The following is a 22,793-nucleotide window of genomic DNA, read 5'->3' as shown; positions in this document are numbered from 1 at the left end:
TAAACGAAAGAAAAAAAAATGGCTGATCGATTGATAGAGAAAGAGAATAGAATGAAGGGATAGTTATCCGCCCTCCTCTCACATTTCCTAAATCAATATTGAGAATGGAGACGAAGCTTCCAGAGAAGGATGAGCCGAAAGAAGGCGACACCCCCAACGCACCGGAGGAGATGGATAAGAAAAAGGACGACGATCCTGATCAGGAGGATTGCGGGGATATTGGCAAGGATGAGAGCACCGAAGAGAGCGGTGCAGCAGCAGCAGCAGCAGAACCCGGAGAAGATCCACATACCACCCTGGAGCAGGTCTCTGAAGACATCGACCAATTCATCTCCAAGAGCGCAGAGGAGGAGGAGGAGGGAAACGACGTCGTTATTACCATCCCAGAAGAGGTCCCCCGGCTTGTTGAAAAGTTCTTGGATTTGGTGGACGAGAAGATGGGCAAACAGGCAGTGTTTCTGGAAGGCGTGGATCGGATAGCGAGGCTGGGCAGGTCTCTCTCGATTCATTTCGGATCGAAATTGGAAGAGAGTCACGGTGCATTGATCAATCGCCTAGGAAGCATTCAACAGCGAGCCTTGTCCCATCTGGAAGACGAATTCAGGATCCTTCTGGACGAATCTAAAACCTGTCCCCCGGACTCCCATCCGGATCAGAAAGATAAGAATGAAGACCAAGACCGCTGCGTATTGCCCGACCCTGAGTCGTCGTCGGGCAAAGGAGAATTACACGATGAGGAAGTTGATCAATTTCCGGGATATGCTCACGAGGTGGTGGTGAATCTGAACAAGATAGCCAAGGAGATGATCTCAGGCGGATACGAATCAGAGTGTTGCGAGGTTTACATTATCTCAAGGAGGCACGCATTCGAAGAGAGCCTGCAGAAGCTAGGCCTAGAGAAGCACAGCCTCGACGACATCCAGAAAATGCAATGGGAGGCTCTCGAGAGAGAGATCAACTCCTGGGTCAAGGCCTTCAAGGAATGCGCCACCGTCTACTTCACCGGCGAACGTAAGCTGGCCGAGGCCGTCTTCTCCGAGTATCCCTCAGTCTCGGCGAGCCTCTTCACCAACCTCACCAGAGGAGTCTTGATCCAGCTCCTCAATTTCGCCGAGGGAATCGCCATGTCCAAGCGCTCCGCGGAGAAGCTGTTCAAGACGCTGGACATGTACGAGACCCTGCGAGAGGTGGTTCCCAAGATGGAGAATCTCTTCCCGGTGGCGGAGGCCACCATGGCACGTAGCCGCCTTGGGGAGGCGGCCATATGCATTTTCTGTGATCTGGAGAACTCGATCAAGGCGGAGACGGGGAAGAACCCGGTTCCGGGCGGTGCAGTCCACCCGTTGACCCGTTACACCATGAATTACCTGAGGTACGCATGTGAATACAGGGAGACTCTGGAACAAGTCTTCAAAGAGCATTCCAAGATCGAACGCGCCGACTCCACAAGCAGACCTCACGATCAGGACTACGACGCAGGCGACGCCAACGCAGCCACTGCCGTCCCGGAGGAATCCCCTTTCTCGGTGGAAATGATGCGAGTGATGGCTTTGTTGGACTCCAACCTGGAGGCCAAGGCCAAGCTCTACAAGGACGTGGCGTTGAGTAACATCTTCATGATGAACAACGGCCGCTACATCTTGCAAAAGATCAAAGGGTCGGCGGAGATCCACACCTGCATGGGCGACAGGTGGTGCCGGAGGCGCTCCTCGGAGCTCAGGCAGTACCACAAGAACTACCAGAGGGAGACGTGGAATCGGCTGCTCAACTGTTTGAGCCACGAGGGGCTCACCGTCAATGGGAAGGTGGCCAAGCCGGTGCTCAAGGAGAGGTTCAAGAGCTTCAACGCCTTGTTCGACGACATCCACAAGACGCAGAGCACGTGGGTGGTCAGCGACGAGCAGCTTCAGTCGGAGCTCAGGGTTTCCATATCGGCGGTGGTCATTCCGGCCTACCGGTCATTCTTGGGGAGGTTCTCGCAAGTGTTCGACGCGGGGAGGCAAACAGAGAAGTACATAAAGTTCCAGCCAGAAGATATAGAGACCAACATTGATGAGCTATTTGATGGAAACCCCAACAACACCGGAATGTTTAGGAAGAAACCATGAAATTAATTAAGCATGGAAATGCATTATGCATCTGTAATTCGGAATTTCGGCTCATATCATATCATATCGTATCCCGTGATTTTGTTGTTGATCGATCAGCTGAAATGGCCAAAGACCCCATTCCATTGCATTGGTCGCTCACCATTTTAAAAATTACTTCCAACTCTTAATTTTCTTTATTCTTGCAATTTAATTTCCCCCTTGTATTTTTTTGGCCATTTAATTTGCTTGCTACTTTGCTAGTTAGTGATTTGATTCTTTCATTTAATTAGCATTGAAAATGAAAAGGATTGATTTACTTCAATTCTGTTCTGCTCCTGTACTTTCATTAATGCTTAACATACAATTACTAATTAAGGATATCATAGAAACTATTTTGGTTGCTGCTTCATTACTTGAAGCTAGAAAGTAATGTAAAGTATGTAACTCAAAATATATACCAAATTCTCATTACCCATCATCTCCTTTTAAATTGGAACTACGAAGATTAAAGGAATTTTATTTTATTTTTAGTTATTCACAAGATAACTAATTATGCGTACCTAATTATGAAGGAATGAATCACATGCCCAAAAATAAAACAGAGGAAAGAAAGAGTCAGCTTGGCATTTCTGAAGAGTTCTTTGCCTGCTTGGTCATGTGAAGGAATGATTTGCATTTTTTAAGAGACTTTTAATTGTTGGTCATCCAAATTCCAAAGAACTACTTAATCTCAACGATTAGGGTAGCATTAATTCTCAAGTTGATTGTGAGAAAATATATATGTAGCATAGTTTACTCATTTTTTTTCTTCACTCTGCTCTCCTTATTATCTGATTGTATATATATAAATTGCCCACCTCGTTTGTTTGTTTGTGCATCCCATTTGTGTTTCATTTGTAATTTCAATATTAATATATACATTTCATAACACAAGAAACTAAATAAAATACTTTCAACAATCAGCCATCAGGTTCCTTGCATCAGAAACTATACATGCAAGAATATTTTATAACATTAATTGTAATATATATAGCACAAACAACCACACAAGTAATGCAGAAAAGAAAAAATAAAGACCATCTTATCTTGTTGATGGGCTAAAAGGAGAAAGGGAATCCAAGGTACTGGTTTTTTGGATTATGAGTCCAATATGGAACTGAAAGAACCATGAGGATGATGGAAGGATAAGATGGTCTTGGATGTAATTAAGGAGAGAAGGAGTGGGAGCTAGGTAATTAATTGACAGAGAAACACAGGAGTTAAATCCATGCTGGTAATTAAGAAATTCAGAAATAATCTTTAGTTTTTACTCCCACATAAGGTAATGTCTCTCTTTGATGGTCTGAAATTCAAAGCGTTTAGGCTGTAGATGCAGAGATTGGCTTGTTTTGACTTGATTGCTATTTCCTCTGATGTGGATTTGTAACCAGGAACATTGCATGCTGAAGATCTAGTCCACATTAAGCTTGCCTGGCAGGAAGACACTATTGCAGAGTCATCTGCACATTTGATTCCCTCGACAGATGGGATTTCCAACTTGTAAACCCCATATCTGTTTGTAGTTCTATTCACTGAGAATGATATATGCTCTGCGGTTCTTGGTGAGACTACTTTGAATGTGCAATCTATTTTAACTTCAGCACCTAGTGGTGAAAGCTAGCTAGAATTAGGACTTGGAAATGTAAATCATCTGCTTGACTTTCAACAAATTAATTAGTACACTTTTGAATGTCAATTAAACATTTAAGCATAACTTCAAACAAAACTTTAAACTAGTATAATGGTTAGTTGAGATATGTCACCTGGTATGAAGTAGCTGTGTCTGGAGAAGGTGTTGTTGGAGCAGATGTCACAATAAACAAGACCCATTACGAGAATCTGGGAGTTCGTTTTGACTGGCCTAGTTCTTGCTGATTCAACTCCCACAAATACTACTGACTGGAAGAACAAAGATGAAATAATAACAAGTAGACTTGTTGGATTCATGGCAACAATGGAGATGAGACCTAGGGATACTGCAACCTAGCTAGCTACTAGGCTTTCCTATGAAATTATGAATAATTGTTTTCCTGTGAATAGGTTTCAGAGCATTATCACATTGTGGAAGATGAGTGTGTTGTGTGGATAATGAGGACAGTAGATGATAAAGATCCAACTACAAGCAAAAAGTTGGGGAAATTTTATCATTTTCACTACAAACAAAGACATGTGAATGTCCTTTGGCAAGATGTAGAATTGATGTGTTGGACAGAGTATAGATTCTATGCGAGTAAAAACATCTGCTTTTTCAAATTTAGGGGGGTGTTGCTTGATTTGAAGGCCTATAAATTCCCAAAGATCCAATAACAGAAGCTCATTTTATGTAAATCTGCATGTTTTAATCTGTATGCAACAATGCAGAAATTAATAAAACTTGGGCATATTGTTCTGTTACTTGGCTTAAACTTTTTCCTGGTGTGGGATACTTGTCATATGTCGGTGACTCACTAAGCTTTGTCTTGTGGAGAAAATGCGAAGCGCATGGTTGTAAAAGGGCTTTAGCTTATAACTCTTTTAAGTACCCCATGGTCCCCATCACAATTTCCACGCCCACGATTAAAGTAATGTCCTTGTATGGATCTGTATGGGCTTAATATTAGCCCCTGATCTCATCTCTCTTGGACCCACATCCATCATAAGAGTCCAGCCCGATTTCTTTTATGGGCTGGGGCCATCCAAGGAGTCTTTCAAGCCTATACCATATGCGCATATGGTCCATACCCATATCTGAAAGACCAACCCCAATGGCCCAATCCAAAAAATTAAACAAATTAATATTAACTGTAAGCAAAACGGCCAGCAATTTGCCTCACTAGCATCTAATGATAGCTAGCTAGCTAGCTGGAGAGGTTCAACAACATTTATAATATGATTAATAAGGATTCCAAGCTAGGCAGTACTGCTGACCTGGCCATATGCTTGGGCAGAATATAGTCCAAGCTAGTAGACGATGGATCGGACGTAGCTTAAATTTTACTGTTTTGAGTTTTCATTCATGTGGTCTTTATTTGTTAATTAGGAATTAAGTGCATATATGGAATAGAAATACCTCCACCTCCAGTAAGACAACCATTGTCCATTGCTATGCATATGTTTTAGGAGATTAAAACAAGGAATAAAACAATGTTAATTAATTTATTTACGTGATTCAGGAGAGGAAGGGGTTTCACAAACAATGTTGTATTTAGATTATATTGTAGTCTCTGTGCCTGTTTCTTGGGCATGCATATATCAGCATATTGAGAGTACGTATATCCCACATGCATCAGGCTTCTCCATTTGTTGTCGATCAATTAGTTTTATAGTTGAATGTTCAAACTTCTACGTACGTACATGATCAGGTTGATTAACCTAGTTACATACCAATTAAAGAAATAATGAACGACTTAATTGGTCTTGTAACAATATTTATGCTCAATATATCCATACGAAAATCATGTAATGAATTGTTACGATCGAACTAACATAATATATATATATAAAAGCCATATAGCAGCTTAATTATATGGAGCTAGCTAGCTAGGATTGGTGAAATTACAGTAATATATTAATTTGATATTGAAGCAAGACTGCAGCAATTAGAGTATATTGATAGATATGGAAAAGGACATGCAAGGCATGTTGTTGATATGATTATGATATAGAGAGAGAGAGAGAGAGAGAGAGAGAGAGAGAGAGAGAGAGATGCCGCCTATGAGGTTTGATTAGAGGAAAAGGGATTGGGAGTTGGGACAAGCACTTCATTCCTTTGGCAAATCCAAGGCTTAGGCGGCGCCACCGACGCCACATCCGACGACTTTGCCTATGTCTCCTTCTTGGCCTCTTTCTACTTTCTTCCTCACCCCTCTCACTCCTCCAGCTGCCACTTCATTCATATTCTCAAATCCATCCCCTTCTCTTTCTATTATTCTCATTTTGCCCCTCACTTCTCTTCAAATCTTATCACCACCCACCATCAACCTATTTATTTTTTTCTTTTTGCAAAATCAAACGACCCACTTTCTTCTTAGGTAATTTCATAATTAATTCAGATATTCTTACATTTATGAATATTATCTTATCCTTTACCACCAAACCACCCTTAGGATTACAAAAACCCTTGATTAATTACACCACTCTTTCTCTTTCGAATATCACTTTTGTACCTTCCTTGAACCTCTAGCTACCAAATTTTATACCAATTTTTCTTAGAAAGTCTAAAGAGAGACGTGTAAGCCTTGGTGCCCTCTTAATTTGTCATTATGTATTGTTGAAGTCCTTTTCGCAATTATGATGATAAAAAGCTTTTCGTTCCTTAAAAAAAAAAAAAAAAACTTTTGTCCTATTTATCTTCTTTGCTGATTTTGTCCTTTTATTTCAGGAAACTATTTTTCCTTAGATTTTCTCTCAATTATGATTCTCCCTTAACCAATGACCAATCCCATATTCCCTTGAGTCAAATAATAATTAAGAAAAGGTCCATCATATATACCAACATAACCTTGTTCTCAGCTGGGCCGGCCCAAGAAATGTGGGGGCCAAGCAATTCGATCGTCTTTTAGGCATCCCAATGCTGATGAGTAACATACAGTTAAAACTGGTGCAAAGATGACAAAATGAATCACCTAGAAAACAGCAAAACATAGTAGAGAGGTGATGAAATGGAGGTGATTAATCATAAACCTACAAACACATGCCATTCGTTTTGGGTTGTCCCTACACAATCTAGAGTACTAGGTGCTACACAAACCCCTCCAAATAATAAGTACTAGAGAGAAAAGAGAGTTTCATCTGCTAGCTCTTTCTCTATACCATACAAACTCCATACGTGGCAAGACTGCTACTTACTATAGCTAGCTAGTAGGTTAATGAGAGCAAAAATATTGAAAGCAAAATTTGATCTCTCTTTGAAAGAGTCAAATTAAGAGCTTCTAGAGTGTCATATATTGGAGTGTTAATAAATAGAAGCTGGAAATTATGATGATTAATTCTCTTTGTGGAAGCATGGGTTCTATCAAGAGTGAGAACTCATTCACCGATCTCAAGCCACCCTCTCCTAACGAATCAATGGTTTCTGAATCTAAGAAAAGTATTAGTCCTACTCCATCCTCTGACTTGGATCAGCAGAGTAGCCTAACCCCACCAAGCCTCAACTTCCCAAGTCTCAAGTTCGAGCTAGATGGTGACGTTGAAGTCCAATCGCCAGACCATACTATATGGGAGTCTTTATTCTCAGAACAATTCGACACCGATTTCATGGTGTTATCGCCGGTCCCAAATAATATGCCTAATTCACAGCAAACAGCTTCAACTCAAGGTTACAATTACAACTACGTCCAAGCCATGCAGGGGCAGAGCCATTCAGGCTGCTCTCCTCCTCGCTTTTCGTCGGCTCACCTCGGAGCTTTCAGCAGCAGCAGCAGCAAAGGGAAGGGGCTTAGCCCTCTCCGAAGGGTTTTTAACTCTCCGGTCAATCAATACATACAGCCAGAGAACATGAACACACTGCCTGCCATCGAAGACTTCTTGGATGATTATCAAAGAGATGGCTCATTCTTAGCGTACCCAACAACAACATCAAACATGTCTGGTATTTCAGGAAGCTCCTCACAATCTTATCAAACAGTTCCAACTTCTTTGGACTGCGGCTTGGCAATGCCAAATTCTTCAAGGTTTGGGCAATCGGTGAGTGAAGCCTCCTTGGTTACCGCAGGTAATTCTCAATTGACCGAAGAGACCACGAGGGGTGGTACTGCAGCATATCATCAGATGGGCTCAATTAATAATTGTAGCGCACCACTTTCACAACAATTGCAGCACGAACGCCAGCAAGAGAAGCAACACCCACAGCAGCAGCTGCACCCACAAAAACAACACCAACACCATCATCAACATCAACACCAACACCATGGCCAGCACCAGAACCTTAATTATAGTATGATGGTGCCTACTCTTCCTGTTGCCTCTGAGCAGGTGATATTCTCTAGCTTAATCTTTCAGTTATATTTTGTGCATCAATCTAATTTCCATATAAAAAATTACATACAAGATGCATGGATACATGCGGAATGGAAGCTTAGATCCCACATGCATAATTAATTCATAAATGAACATACTTTTAAAACGAAATCACTCAAGAAATTAAACCGGCTAATTATATATTCTTTCTTACAAATTTACAATATTAGAAGGCCAACACCTTCAAATCTTAATTGATTTGTAAATAAAAAAAGAGTTCTGCTTGGAATTCCAAATGATATAAGAATTTGACACCATCCCACAATATCCATATATATGTATGCAGGAACAAGATAGTGGGCTCCAACTGGTGCACCTCCTCCTAGCTTGTGCTGAGGCCGTTGCAAAAGAAGACTACATGCTAGCAAGAAGGTATCTCCAGCACCTGAATCGAGTGGTGACGCCTCTCGGCGACTCCATGCAACGTGTCGCCTCCTGCTTCACGGAAGCCCTAAGCGCACGCCTCGCCGCAACTCTAACCACAAATCTCCCAACGAACTCTGCTTTTATTAGAGTTAATTAAGGCTTATGCCTGATAACTAAGCTTGTCTGTTTAGTTAGTTAATTCAGATTGTCATTGCTTAGGTGGCATTGCCTCATAGGGTGATGTTTGCTTTGCTGTAAGAGCTCATAGGCTCATGTGTGGCATCGGTCTTATTTGATCAATGCAATGTCGTTTTGTATAACTGAATTTGCAAATGGAATATATGGCAGCTGGTGTGTGCATCTTGCACATGTGAGCATGCCTTTCTCGTGAATCACTTTCTCTTCCTTCCCTCATCACTCTGCAATTCTCTCTGTAATTTCAGTACCATTTTCTTGCTTGCATTCCTGGTCACATTCCAGGTATATTCATCCAGTAAAGTCAACATGGTATCAGAGCACAGGTTGGTTCTGTGAACTGGGCGTGTACTGTGTGTGTGAGCTTGAGTGAAACAGAGGAACAAATCCATCTAGATCTAGGCATGGCTGGGTCTGGGAGTGGTGAGCTACGAGCTCCCATTTTCGATGGTACTGAGTATGAGTTCTGGAAGGTGCGCATGGTGACTATCTTCAAGTCACATGGCATCTGGAAGTTAGTAGAAAAAGGGATCACAATCCCAGAAGCAAGGAAGAAGAAGGAGAAGGCTAAGAAGGAAGGAGACTCCAGCATCGATGAGGAAGATGAACTGGAAGCTTACATGGAGGAGCAGAATATGAAAGATGCAAAGGCATTGGGCATCATTCAAGGGGCTGTATCCAAAGAGATTTTCTCTCGGATTATCAACCAAGACACTGCCAAAGGAGCTTGGGATCTTCTACAAACAGAATACCATGGTGATGAACAATCCAGGTCTGTTAAATTGCAAAGTCTGAGAAAAGAATTTGAATACATGAGAATGAGGGAGTGTGAAGCATTGTCTGAATATTCTACTCGTTTCTTTGATTTAACTAACCAAATGGAAAAATATGGTGAATGCTTGTCTCAACAAAGAATGGTGCAGAAGGTATTAATTAGTGTAACTAAAGTGTATGATCCTATGTGTGTGGTGCTCGAGAGAACTAGTGATTTGAATTCTGTGTCTGTAAATGAAGTGTTTGCCTCTCTCAAAAGTTATGAGTTAAGGCTAAGCAGGCATGAGGAAGATGATGAGAAGGTGGAAAGGGCCTTTGCTAGTATGAATGTTGGCTCCAAAGGACAGAACAATCAATCAAGGTCTCACAACCATGATGGGGGAAAAAGAAACTTCAAAAGCTGGAAGGGAAAACCAAAGAAATGGGACAACAAGGTCCAATCCAATTTGAGACCAGGAGGTGACTCTGGGAAGGGAAAATGCAAAGTGTGTGATAAGGCTCACTATGGAGAGTGCTGGTTCAAAGGAAAGGTGAAATGCTACAATTGTGACAGGTTTGGGCATGTAATGAAGGATTGCCATCAACCACACAAGAAGGGACATATTGCTAACTATGCAAATCAAGTTCATGAACCTGCCACAATGTTCTATGCTTGCCACAAAGCCTCAGTGGAGAAAGAGCAAGGTGTTTGGTATCTTGATAGTGGCTGCAGCAACCATATGACTAGTCATGAGTCACTTCTGATCAATATTGACAGAAGTATGAAATGCAAAATAAAAATGGGGACTGGAGACATTGTGGAATCAACTGGGAAGGGAGTCTTGCCTGTGCAAACCAAGGGAGGAACAAGGTATATCACAGAAGTCATGATTGTGCCAGGATTAGATGAAAATCTTCTCAGTGTTGGACAAATGGTGGAGCATGGTTACTGGCTGGTATTTGGTGAGTACATGGTGACCATTTATGAAGATAAGAGCATGAAAACTCCTGTGGCAGCAGTTCAAATGAAAGGGAATAGGTGTTTCCCACTTGTACTCGAGGACATAAGTCCAATGATGGCAAAGAAGGCCACAGTAACTGGTTCCAACTAGAAATGGCATAAGAGACTTGGCCATTTGAATTTCGAGAGCATGCTGCAATTGCAGGACAAAGCAATGGTGATTGGCTTACCAAAACTCACAAAAGGAGAGCATGTCTGTGAAGGATGTGCTTTGAGCAAAAGTCACAGGGAAGCATTTGATAAAGGGAAGACTGTTAGAGCTATTGATTTGCTAGAATTGGTTCACACAGATGTCTGTGGACCAATGTCAGAAACCTTGGGAGGAAACAAGTATTTCCTCACATTCATTGATGACAAATCAAGAATGTGCTGGGTATACTTTCTGAGACAAAAGTCAGATGCATTTACTGTATTCAGAAAGTTTAAAGCAATGGTGGAACTTCAATGTGGTTACAAAATAAAGAAAATTAGAAGTGACAGAGGGGGAGAGTATACCTCAATGGAATTTGAGAAGTTCTGTGAAGACTTTGGAATAGAAAAGCAACTCACTGTTGCTTATTCCCCTCAGCAGAATGGAGTGGCTGAGAGGAAGAATAGGACAATCATGGAGATGGCAAGGGTTATGTTGCAAGAGAAGAAACTACCTACTTATTTTTGGGGGGAAGCAGTTAACACTGCTGTGTATCTTTTAAATAGATGCCCTACTCGAGCCTTGATTGGTCAAACTCCATTTGAAGTTTTCAGTGGAAGGAAGCCAGGAGTGAAGCATTTGAGAATCTTTGGCTCAATGTGTTATACACATATCCCTAATCAATTGAGACACAAGCTGGATGATACAAGTCAAAAAGGAGTGTTTGTTGGATATGGAACTAGAGAGAAAGGGTATAGGGTGTTCGATCTCAAGAGTAGTAAGGTGATAGTCTCTAGAAGTGTGATCTTTGAAGAGTCTGCAATGTGGAATTGGGATTCAAAGTCCACTGATTACATATCTGTACCTTGGAGTGATGAAGATGATTCCCATACTGCAGAAACTGAATCTGAGCATGAAGTCTTGTGTCCAATTTCACAGAGTCCCTTCAATCCAATTGCATCTCCTAATGCTAATCCAAGTCCTAGTCCCTCACTTACATCACATGCTGCAGAAACTGAAATTGACCCTGCAAGCACTTATGATTCAACACCAAAGAAGTGGAGAAGCCTAGATGAGGTATTTGCTCACTGTAAAATGAGCATTGTGGAACCAGAAACCTATATTGAAGCAACTAAAGACAAGGCATGGCAGAAGGCTATGGAAAATGAAATTGAAATGATTGAGAAGAATCAAACTTGGCAGCTGGTTGATAGGCCAGGGAACAAACCAATTGTTGGTGTAAAGTGGATATTCAAGACTAAACTCAACCTTGATGGATCAATACAGAAGCATAAGGCTAGGTTAGTAGCCAAAGGCTATACACAAAAACCAGGGATTGACTTCAATGAGACATTTGCCCCTGTGGCAAGGCTTGACACTATTAGGACCTTAATTGCTTTATCAGCTCAAAAGGGTTGGAAGCTTTATCAGTTGGATGTCAAATCTGCTTTTCTAAATGGAGAGCTAGAAGAGGAAGTGTATGTAGATCAACCTGATGGCTTCACTGTTAAAGGCCAGGAAGACAAGGTATATAGGCTGCACAAGGCTCTCTATGGTCTAAAGCAAGCACCAAGGGCCTGGTACAGCAACATTGACACATATCTGATGCAGTGTGGATTCGAGAAGAGTCCTAGTGAAGCTACCCTTTATGTTAAGAACAAAGAAAACCAGGGAACACTCATTGTCTCACTCTATGTGGATGATATAGTCTACACTGGCAGTAGCATGAATATGCTTGAAGAATTCAAGGCATAAATGATGAATAGGTATGAGATGACTGATTTGGGACTGCTACATCATTTTCTAGGAATTGGTGTAATCCAATTAGAAGGGAGCATCTTCATTCATCAAAAGAAGTATGCTCAAAGTTTGTTAGAAAAATTTGGTTTGAGAGATTGCAAGGCTGTCTCTACACCTCTAGCAACATCTGATAAGCTCAAGAAGGATGATGGAAGCAAGGCAGCTAATGAAGAACAATACAGGAAAATGGTGGGAAGTTTACTCTATTTGACAGCTACAAGACCAGATATCATGTTTGCTGCAAGCCTCTTAGCTCGATTCATGCATTGTGCATCAATGAAACACATTGGTACTGCAAAGAGGGTGCTGAGATATATACAGGGAACTTTGGATTTTGGCATCCAGTACAAGAAAGACACTGCTGTAGTCCTAATAGGGTATTGTGACAGTGATTGGGGAGGAGATGAGGATGACATGAAGTCCACCTCAGGTTATGCATTCTCATTTGGAAGTGGAGCTTTCTCTTGGGCATCTGTGAAGCAACACAGTGTGGCTCTATCAACAGCAGAGGCTGAGTATGTCAGTGCTGCAGAAGCAACAACCCAAGCCATATGGTTGAGATTTGTGCTACATGATTTTGGTGAGGAACAAATGGAAGCAACTCCACTCATGTGTGACAATACATCTGCTATAGCTATGACTAAGAATCCTGTTTTTCATCAGAGGTCAAAGCATATTAAGAGGAAGTACCATTTCATTAGAGATGCCATTAATGAAGGAGAAATTGAATTACTGTATTGCAAGAGTGAGGAGCAATTGGCTGACATTTTCACCAAGGCTCTTCCTAGAGAAAGATTCTGTGAATTGAGGAATCAACTTGGAGTGCTATCAGTCAAAGCCTTAGAAGGGAGTATTAGAGTTAATTAAGGCTTATGCCTGATAACTAAGCTTGTCTGTTTAGTTAGTTAATTCAGATTGTCATTGCTTAGGTGGCATTGCCTCATAGGGTGATGTTTGCTTTGCTGTAAGAGCTCATAGGCTCATGTGTGGCATCGGTCTTATTTGATCAATGCAATGTCGTTTTGTATAACTGAATTTGCAAATGGAATATATGGCAGCTGGTGTGTGCATCTTGCACATGTGAGCATGCCTTTCTCGTGAATCACTTTCTCTTCCTTCCCTCATCACTCTGCAATTCTCTCTGTAATTTCAGTACCATTTTCTTGCTTGCATTCCTGGTCACATTCCAGGTATATTCATCCAGTAAAGTCAACAGCTTCGGCGCCAAAGCCCTTCTCTCCTTTCCCCCCAAACTCACTCGAAATCCTCAAAATATACCAAATTGTGTACCAAGCCTGCCCCTACGTTAAATTTGCTCACTTCACCGCCAACCAAGCCATTTTTGAGGCCTTCGAGTCTGAAGAACGTGTCCATGTCGTCGACCTCGACATCCTTCAAGGATATCAATGGCCCGCTTTCATGCAAGCCCTAGCGGCCAGGCCCGGTGGTGCGCCATTTCTTCGCATCACCGGGGTGGGTCCGTGTATCGAGACTGTGAAAGAGACGGGCCTGTGTTTAACTGAACTGGCTCTGTCTCTTCACGTCCCATTTGAGTTTCATGCAGTGGGAGAGCAACTTGAAGATCTGAAACCGCACATGTTCAATCGGAGGATAGGCGAAGCCCTAGCAGTGAACTCGGTGAACCGTCTGCACCGAGTTCCGGGCAATTGTCTCGGGAACTTGTTAGCAATGATCCGAGACCAAGCACCCAATATTGTGACCCTGGTGGAGTAGAAAGCGAGCCATAATGGGCCCTACTTTTTGGGCCGGTTTCTAGAGGCACTGCACTATTATTCGGCCATTTTCGACTCGTTGGACGCGACGTTTCCGCCGGACTCGGCCCAGAGGGCGAAAGTGGAGCAGTACATTTTCGCGCCGGAAATACGCAACATTGTGACTTGCAAAGGGGCGGAGAGGACGGAGAGGCACGAGAGGTTGGAGAAGTGGAGGAAGGTGATGGAAGGGAAGGGGTTTAAGAGCGTGGCGCTCAGCGCAAACGCTGTCACTCAGTCAAAGATCTTGTTGGGTTTGTATTCCTGTGATGGCTATAGGATGACGGAGGACAAGGGCTGCCTCCTTTTGGGCTGGCAGGACCGCTCTATAATGGCTGCTTCTGCATGGAGATGCTGACGTACTCTTCATCAACCTTCCTTCCTTTAATTGCTTTTACGTACGTCTTTACTCTTACGTGCATGCCTTAATTTACTCTTTTCTTTAATCAATCATGCTTCTACTTTTTCTTTATGCCCTTTATTAAATTTATTTGCCTAACAAAAATCCATGCAAAAAAACAAAAACCAAATGCCAACAGTAGGGAAAAAAGAAAGAAACGGTTGATTTTGTTTGCTGGGTACAAAATAACCTTAGGATTTTAGGTCAATATTAATGAATTTATTTTATACACTATTTCTGTACTTTGAATAACTTATTGGGAGAAATTCTTAAATAATTGCTTTTGTTGCTCAATACAGGCTCTGGATCGAGTATCCTGATTTTCGTCGGACCCTAGCGTCTGCAAATAAACAAATATTGATGTGGTAAGATAAGAAAGGATTTTAATATTGATTTTATTTTCTTCTTTTTTTCTAAAAAAAAAAAAAAATGAATGCCGATGATCATGCTGATATCTAATTGCTATTATAAGGTATAAATATAATATTAAGAATGCAGTTTTTTTTTTTTTATGAACAAGAATGCAGTTGTCATCATTGATTCATATGCATGCACTATATTAGGGAAATTGTGCATCTGTTTCTTCCTACAATTACCAAGATAGGGTTTGACTTTTTGAATAGTACTATTTTGTCCTTACAGTCAAAAGAATATATTTATAAACTTATATGAAATTCGAGGGCAAAATAGTACATTAACTTTTATAGACTTTCTTTTGTTTTTCTCAACAAGACAAAAGAACACCGATTATTAGTGATGATCTGAAGGTAAGGCTTGAGTTGGGCTACTTGGCTCAATAGTCAATACCTTTATCCCAAAGTTTGCCTACTCATCATCACTATAGGCTATAGTAGCAATGTAGCATTGCCTTACAGGCATACCAATAATTGCTTCCACCAATTTGAAATCGTACAGGAGAAAAGGAGCTTAAAGATTCATTATTGCCGGTGGTGAATGGTGATACATCATTTTCCCTTCAGACATGAGCAATCCATCATTCAACGCACCCAATTTTACAAACCATAAATATATATCTTCAAAATTCCTTAGAAAAAGAGTAAATACAATAGTAGAACTATTCTTAGAGCATTGATACCCTGAATGCTTGCAAACATAGACGCGTCCATAGATATGTTTTAGTAATTCATTGCCATAACCAACCATCGAAACTCAGCTTCAAGTTATTAAACATGACATATTCAATTCATTCAATCAGATGACCGAGAAGCATTGCATCAAATCGCCACAGCATCGTACCATTTTGACGGAAATTGAAGTATAAACAGAGAGTGAGCGACAACATCGACCCCATAACCGTTGTATAAATAATTTCTTTAAATAAATACTAAGCTACTGAAATACATCAAGCACCCATTTTATAAAACGTAAATACTTCACTAATATGCACTGTTACACAGGAATTCCCTCCAACAAACACGTGACAATGGGGGATTGGACTGTTGTACAAATTATTCTCTCTCCAGCTACTCATTTCCATGTTCCAGGAGACCCAAGGCAACCTCACAGTCTTCACCATGTGCACGAGGATATAGACTCTCTTACAATATTGAACATGAACATATATTTTTCCTTGGGGCCTCATCAATCTTCTTTTCTGCTCATGAAAACAAAAACAAAAAAATTAATCTTTCAGCAGGTGCAGTGGATGTCAAAATCTGTAATGTCTTGTCACAAGTTCTAATTTGTATTTGATTCTGTACTAATCCAAAAGTAGACTTTTAACTCTAAACTAATGTCAGCTGAAATATACTAACAGCACCTCATGATATATAAAACAAAATGGAATGAGCAGTTTTCTTCACAATCCTGAGTGAGGGCATCCCTTAAGACAAGGGTAACCCCCAGTCCCCAGACCACAAAGTAATGATGCTCGCCCAATGCATTGAACAAGAGAAAAACAAGTAGGCAGTGTCCCTCACCAGTAGGACACCAGCCTTGAACAGGGCAAAACACAATGTCTAATAGCCAAAGTCATAATAGTAAGAAATCCAACCTGAATAGCATAAGCATGTATACACAGCACCAATTTTCACATCAAAAGAGCTATTATGTGAGGATGCATACAATAATCATAGATTGGACAATCGAGGATGAAAACTACCTGTTTTTGCTTTTGCTACAGAAGGCTGAACAACGACATGCATGGTGATAATTCCACTTGGAAGCTCTCCAAATGGTACTCTACACTGGCCAACAGTCTTGTTGTTTTCCAAAATCTTCCCAGCATTTATCAATTTTATGTCGTTTGCTCCTTTTGGTGCAATTTTTTTATCTAATAACATAAGAATTACATGACTTCAGAGGACAAAAAGTGACAACCACAATGAAGTGAAGAAACAGAATAAAATGAAGAAAAAAAGAAGGGGCAGGGGTGGGCATACGTAGCCAAAAATTCCTTGAAATTCCTTTCTTTATCAACATAATTCAATATTTGAGAACCATAATGGAGCAGAATAATATCTTAACACCAGACGGATATTTACTGAGAGAGAGAGAGAGAGAGAGAGAGAGAGAGAGAGAGAGAAATTAACTTATGCTTTTTTTTTTTAACAAAACTAAAACTACCAAGTAGGCAAGGCATAAGAGTTGTTTGCTGCTGATAATTGTGCCTAACTCTTGTCATTTAACATTTATATATCAACCCTCAGCAACAAGAAAGATGCTTAGCACACTGTAATTTAATTCAAAAACATTTTAACAGAGCAATAACATCAAACAAATATGTTTACAATGGAGTAGCACTTTCTTCACCATACTCTAGAGATTGGCCTAGCTTGATGTGGTATATTAGGTTTCTCAACTTCTCAAAATTACACAAAAGAAACATTGCCTTCATAATTTACATGAATATCAAGAGAAAGGTTTATGATTGCAATATTTTTAAACAGTTGCAGCCACTGTCTGTCAGACGAATGATTCATCCCTAACAGAAATCATGTAAAATGATCCTATGTAAATAGTTTTCCACAGGCACCATTATCTGAGTCCAAAACTTAGTAGTGGGCTTCTACTGCTGAAAGATGCCCTTACTTTACCTATAACACTAGCAGATCCTCCTACTTAACCAGATAGCCACATAACTAGTTAAGAATCTAGCCTATTTATCAAAACAGAAACATCTTGGTCCACAAGAAACACATATTATGCCACTTAATAATAAATTTTTCTGTACTAAAACTAACTTGCATTTTATGGTATTTAGGGAACTAACTAACTATTAAACATTCTAAACTATTTTCAAACTCTCACTTCCCACATGACTCATGCAGCAAGCCCTTTTCAGAGTGGACCAATCAGTGGTCTTGTGGTAGTCTAATTCCAAAGTTCGATCATAGATTTTTCATGTTGAATGTGGATAATTAAAACAGATAAATCTATACATTAAGAGTTCCACGAATATGAACCACCTGAAACAAAAAGTACATGCCAAAAACAACAGCAAAGATTGTTCTAGGATTCATACAGTATGAGTTGGTTGCTCGGGATCATGGAGCAAGATTAGTACAAAAGTGAAATTCATCAACATTCTAATCTCAAAGAGGGTTGGAGCTGTCTAACCCTTTCTATTGGGAAAGTAGTTTTAACAACAATTATATAACTTCAGCGAAAGCCACTCGAAAACCATAGGTTACTCATAAATTCCAACTCCCCCCCCCCCCCCTCCCCCCCTCCCCCTCTTCCCCACATAACCAGGAAGACAGCAGAACAATGTGAAATTCGACATATGTATCACCAAGAAATGTCCAAATGAAATTTGTGCATGCTATTATCAAAAAGATCCATAAACATTACATCCATCGGGGAAAAGAAAATATTTTCAAAATTATTATACGCAGGTGGAACTCTCTAACCTTTTGGCCAGGCCGCCACAATTCTCTCCTTGAGCATTGCCACTGTGTAGGCCGGTGAGTAGCAGCACGGACCAATATCTGATCCGTCATAGAGACGAAACTTAAGCTCAACCAGGTCCTCCTCCGGCATTTGGAAGTTGAAGACTTCCACCAATTGAACCACTCAACGAAACGTCTCCGCAAAACCTTCCTTCACGAAAAGAATTCCCACACACTTAACCCCAATCCAACCACTGAATACTCTGTTTGATTCCTGAAAAGGAAAAGAAAAGAAATCACAATTTGTAATCCCGAGTTGCCATCAAATTAGCAATTTATCTTTTTCAATGAAGAGATAAAATTGAACTTTTTTCAGTCATAATTCATAACTCATAAGAAAATAAAAAGAAGCTAAAAGCAGGATAAATTAAAAAGGGATCAAATAATCCGCAATTATGGGACTAATCATAAAACATACCTGACAGAAGACACGAATTGAGCAAAGGAAGAGCTTTGTATGTTTGCTTAGGGTTTTGGCGAGAGGAACCCTAGACCCCGATCCTGCCTATTTTGGTTATTCTTAAATAGAGATAGAAATATAAATATAAATATGCTTTTGCTTCAGAAGCGTTTGCTTTGTTTTTCTAATTTTCTTGGGACGAAGAGAGAAAAAGTGAGATTTCGATTTCGAATCCTGTCAGTCAGTAAATAGTATAGACCAGAGAGAACAACATCTCTCTATAGTTTTTTTTTTCAGTGAAAATAGTCGTTGTAAGAACTGGAGGGCCTCGATCCTCTCCTTCGGGACTACTTTATTTGAAAATTGTGGCCAATGAGAAGATTATAATGGGGAGATGGTTATTAGGTGGCGCAAGACGATTGGTCATGTGTAGAGTAAGGTAGAGGATGATGGAGGAGGAAGACTGGAAGAGTGCCTCTCTTTCTGTGTCGTTCACGATTCACATTGACCAAAATTTAGAGGCTTTAACGCGTCGGTGAGACACGGAGGCCGTGATAGATGCTTTAAAATCAGATACATGTCTTGCCAGTTGCCACACAAATTTGGCTCTGCATGGGTCAACTTCCTTCATTATTTTAAATTTTTTATGGATAATGCTATTTTTTTTATATAAATGTATAGATTATGAACTTTGGTAAGTAAATATTATTAGACTAAAATGCATCATTGGTCCACTAATTTTAACCTTTTTCTCAAGTTGGTCCACGATTTATTTTTTATCTCAATACAACCCAGTTATTAATTAACTTGGCCCAACATAGTCCATTCCGTCAATTTTGTGTTAACGCCCGTCAATTTTGTGTTAACGCCCGTCTATTTTCATCACGTGCCGTACACGTGTTCGTTTGTTGAGGGCAAACCATTAATTTCACAGGGGATAGATTCTTATCTACCTTCTGCACATAAATCACACTTCCTCTCGCCATTGCTTTCAGACATCCCAGCCAAAAACCCGTCCTCTCCTATTTTCTGTATAACTCATCAAATAGGTTAAAGGAATACCAAAGCTGTCCATATTTTCGATCCCAATATGTCGTCCAACTCAAATTCTTCAACCCACAGTCCCTACACTTCACCAGGAAGGTTTTGTCATTGTGGGAGGGTTGCGGTGATAAGGACCAGCTGGACCGATGCGAATCAGGGAAGAAGATTTGAAGCTTGTTTAATACTAAAGGTAAGCAAGTATGGGTAATGGGTCTTTGTGTGGTGTGAGTGAATATTGCTTTATTCCAGGTATTTTTTCGATTTAAGGTAATGGATATTTCTCTGTGTGGGTGAGAATTGTTGATTTTGCAGCGAAATGGAGGATGTAACTTCTGGAACTGGTTGGACCCTCCTATGTGCGCACATTCTAGGCAAGTGATTCCTGGATTGCTTAAAAGGATAGATCCACTAGAAGATGAATTGAAATTGGTTCACAAAAGGGTGAAGTGGTTGCGCCTATGTTTGATTATGTCCTGGATTTTCTTCATAGTGACGATGATGATGAGATAAAACTTTAGTGTGGGGGTGGCATGGTATGCTATAGTTTGGGTTGGTTGAAATTCTCTGTTTTGGGGTGGTTTGATGTGGATGTGCGTATGAGTAAAGTAATTTATTTTTGGTTTGGGGTGGTTTGATGCAGTAAAGTAGATATGGTTTCGGGTAGATGTTAAACCCTATGGTTGTAATTGTAATGGAACCAAGTTCTGTAATTGTAATGAAAGCAAGTTCATCTATGGTGAACATTTATGTTTTGCATTGAAATGAAGCTGCGCTTATTTAATTTTGGGAAAACAATATAATATTCTTTTGATATATTATAGGTACATAAAATTGGAACAATTGGTTTATTAAAAAGAAATTGACATAATTACATCACATTTTGAGCTAGCTATGCATGAGCTATGCATTTAAGATAAACCATAAAGTGAAATAAACTTTAGATTTTGGCTGGAAGCCTCTATCAAATTCAACCATAGAAAATAAATCAAGCATGAATTGGAGACTGTAATGTGTGTAAATACATCAAGCATGTTAGTCAAACCCTTGCAATAATTAAAATACACATTCAAGCTGCCATGGCCATCAAAATACACAATTTAACATGTTTTTAAGGTCTTTAAAATACACAAATCAACAAGGATAACCATAAAGGCCTGCAAGATACACATCCACATCAAAATACACATCTAAATGCTGATGCATGCAAAATTAACATCCATTCCAAAATACACAAAATGCACTTCATCTCCAAGTTCCAGCCTTCATGCAGTCCTAATCCTTCCAGCCTCTACCCCTTTTGGCAGGAGATTTGAACCTCTTTTCAAGGCTCACTGCTACAGAGGAACCCTGTGATGAATTAACACCTTTAGCTCTTCCCCTCCCTCTTCCTCTGGGTCTACCTCTCCCTCTCCCTCTTGTCATCTGTCAAATAAACAATGTTTACAAACATTTGGTCAACATCAACTACCATGGTAATCACTTATTAATGAGTTAAGTAATTACCATTGCATTTCGGGGTTGGTCTTGGGCCTGGGGAGCTTGGGCTTGGGCCTGAGGAGCTTGGGCTTAGGCCTGCTGAGCTTGAGCCTGTTCAAGTGCCACACAAAACCATTAGCAGTTTGAACCATATATTAAACAATCAAACAAAGAACATTAAAATGGTCTCACTCAGTACCTGAGAATTGCTTGAGCTACCAATGACCCTTCCACATGTTTTGGTGTTGTGACCCTTCTGCCCACACTTACTGCATCTAATTGTTACCCATAGCCTTCTCAGTTTGATTGTGGGTGGTGGTGCCAAAGGGTTTGCATTTGGATTGTTTGGAACTGGGTGGGTAGTTGGGACTTCACCTGCACTTTTGGTTCTACACTTCCTTGGCCTTCCTCGTTGTTTCTTGAATAGGGGAGGTGCAAGTTGAGCATTATCAGACTTTGGCCATAAATCCATGCTAGGCATAGGATAGATCATGGGATCATATGCCTTGAGGTATGCATCCTTCTTGTAACAGTTATGAACATAATCCAATGGGTTTTCCTCTCTAAATCAAATGCAAACAATGGCATGTTGGCAAGGAATCTCATTCAGATCCCACCTTCTACAGCTGCAAGTCCACTGCCTAAGATCCACACACATAGTGGTCCCATGCATGGTTCGAACCTCATAGATTCTATCTCCTGCAAGTTCAGGGCTGCACATGCTTGTATCAATTTTCCTTTTCTCCATTATCTTTAGTATTCTTGGACCAATGGGATGATTCCAACTCCTACATGCAGCCCTCCTATTAGCCATCCTTAACATCAAGTAATGTCTAATTTCTTTAAGCATGGTAAGTATTGGTTTGTCCCTTGCTCCTAGTATAGCACTATTGAAACTCTCACATAGATTATTCAAGAGTATATCACACTTTGTGTGAGTCTCAAAGTGAGCTCTACTCCACTGTTTTGGCGGTTTATCATTAAGTCAACCCTATGCTTTATCATTCAACACCCTCATCTTATCCATCTCTGTCTTCCACCATGGTTCACAAGTTGCCCTCGCAGCAGCCCACAAGACATTTTTCAATGCAAGCCCAGGATACTTAAGTTAGAAGTACTATGCAAATGCCTGACACACATCCTGTGTTCAGCTGTGGGTAAAAGGGTTTCTATGGCTGGAACCAAACCCTTCTGTTTATCACTCATAAAAACTCAGTGAGATGCATCCTCAATCTTCAAGTCTTCCATTAGAAGCTCTAGAAACCACATCCATGAGCTCTTGTTTTCAATTTCTACAATGGCATATGCAACAGGGAATAAACCATTGTTGGGATTTACACCAACTGCTGTCAATATCTGACCTGGATATGGGCCTGTGATGTGGCACCCATCAACACAA

The 22,793-nt window shown here is 40.5% G+C and overlaps 4 protein-coding genes across 4 annotated transcripts; 2 read left to right on the top strand and 2 right to left on the bottom strand.

Annotated features, from left to right (window-relative positions):
* The first annotated feature begins 104 nt into the window (after window positions 1–104).
* LOC147288974 (exocyst complex component EXO70C2-like) lies at window positions 105–2,108 on the top strand. The gene has a single exon (XM_086241057.1). It carries the CDS (start codon window positions 105–107, stop codon window positions 2,106–2,108), a length of 2,004 nt encoding a protein of 667 aa, XP_086097183.1.
* A 948-nt stretch (window positions 2,109–3,056) lies between these two features.
* LOC147288973 (Pollen Ole e 1 allergen and extensin family protein) lies at window positions 3,057–4,226 on the bottom strand. Its single transcript, XM_086238979.1, has 2 exons — window positions 3,893–4,226; window positions 3,057–3,733 (listed from the first exon to the last, which is right to left on the bottom strand). The coding sequence occupies exons 1-2, from the start codon at window positions 4,074–4,076 to the stop codon at window positions 3,390–3,392; spliced, it is 528 nt and encodes a 175-aa protein (XP_086095105.1). The 5' UTR covers window positions 4,077–4,226; the 3' UTR covers window positions 3,057–3,389.
* Window positions 4,227–7,088: 2,862 nt separating this feature from the next.
* LOC147288972 (GRAS family protein RAM1-like) lies at window positions 7,089–14,521 on the top strand. The gene is given in 3 exon segments (XM_086242558.1): window positions 7,089–8,081; window positions 8,413–8,614; window positions 13,602–14,521. Coding segments are annotated over 3 exon segments (2,115 nt in total).
* Window positions 14,522–15,473: 952 nt separating this feature from the next.
* MUB4 (membrane-anchored ubiquitin-fold protein 4 precursor) lies at window positions 15,474–19,318 on the bottom strand. Its single transcript, XM_086241781.1, has 4 exons — window positions 18,893–19,318; window positions 18,436–18,688; window positions 16,686–16,856; window positions 15,474–16,178 (listed from the first exon to the last, which is right to left on the bottom strand). Exons 2-4 carry the CDS (start codon window positions 18,563–18,565, stop codon window positions 16,123–16,125), a joined length of 357 nt encoding a protein of 118 aa, XP_086097907.1. The 5' UTR covers window positions 18,566–18,688; window positions 18,893–19,318; the 3' UTR covers window positions 15,474–16,122.
* Window positions 19,319–22,793: the final 3,475 nt, after the last annotated feature.

This window comes from Dryas octopetala, chromosome 4 (genome assembly GCF_963921425.1).
Source record: "Dryas octopetala chromosome 4, drDryOcto1.1, whole genome shotgun sequence".
NCBI lineage: Eukaryota > Viridiplantae > Streptophyta > Magnoliopsida > Rosales > Rosaceae > Dryas > Dryas octopetala.
Note: the sequence above shows the minus strand (reverse complement) of the source record. Positions and strands in the feature narration are given on the sequence as shown.

What these genes read in the sequence shown, in the direction of transcription:
- LOC147288974 (XM_086241057.1), top strand. Translation starts at nt 105, where the DNA reads ATGGAGACGAAGCTTCCAGAGAAGGATGAGCCGAAAGAAGGCGACACC.
- LOC147288973 (XM_086238979.1), bottom strand. Translation starts at nt 4,076, where the DNA reads ATGAATCCAACAAGTCTACTTGTTATTATTTCATCTTTGTTCTTCCAG. An exon ending in ACACAGCTACTTCATACCAG is followed by an intron (nt 3,734 to 3,892) that starts GTGACATATCTC and finishes TTTCACCACTAG; the next exon opens with GTGCTGAAGTTAAAATAGAT.
- MUB4 (XM_086241781.1), bottom strand. Translation starts at nt 18,565, where the DNA reads ATGCCGGAGGAGGACCTGGTTGAGCTTAAGTTTCGTCTCTATGACGGA. An exon ending in TGTGGCGGCCTGGCCAAAAG is followed by an intron (nt 16,857 to 18,435) that starts GTTAGAGAGTTC and finishes TTATGTTATTAG; the next exon opens with ATAAAAAAATTGCACCAAAA. An exon ending in TGTAGCAAAAGCAAAAACAG is followed by an intron (nt 16,179 to 16,685) that starts GTAGTTTTCATC and finishes TTTCATGAGCAG; the next exon opens with AAAAGAAGATTGATGAGGCC.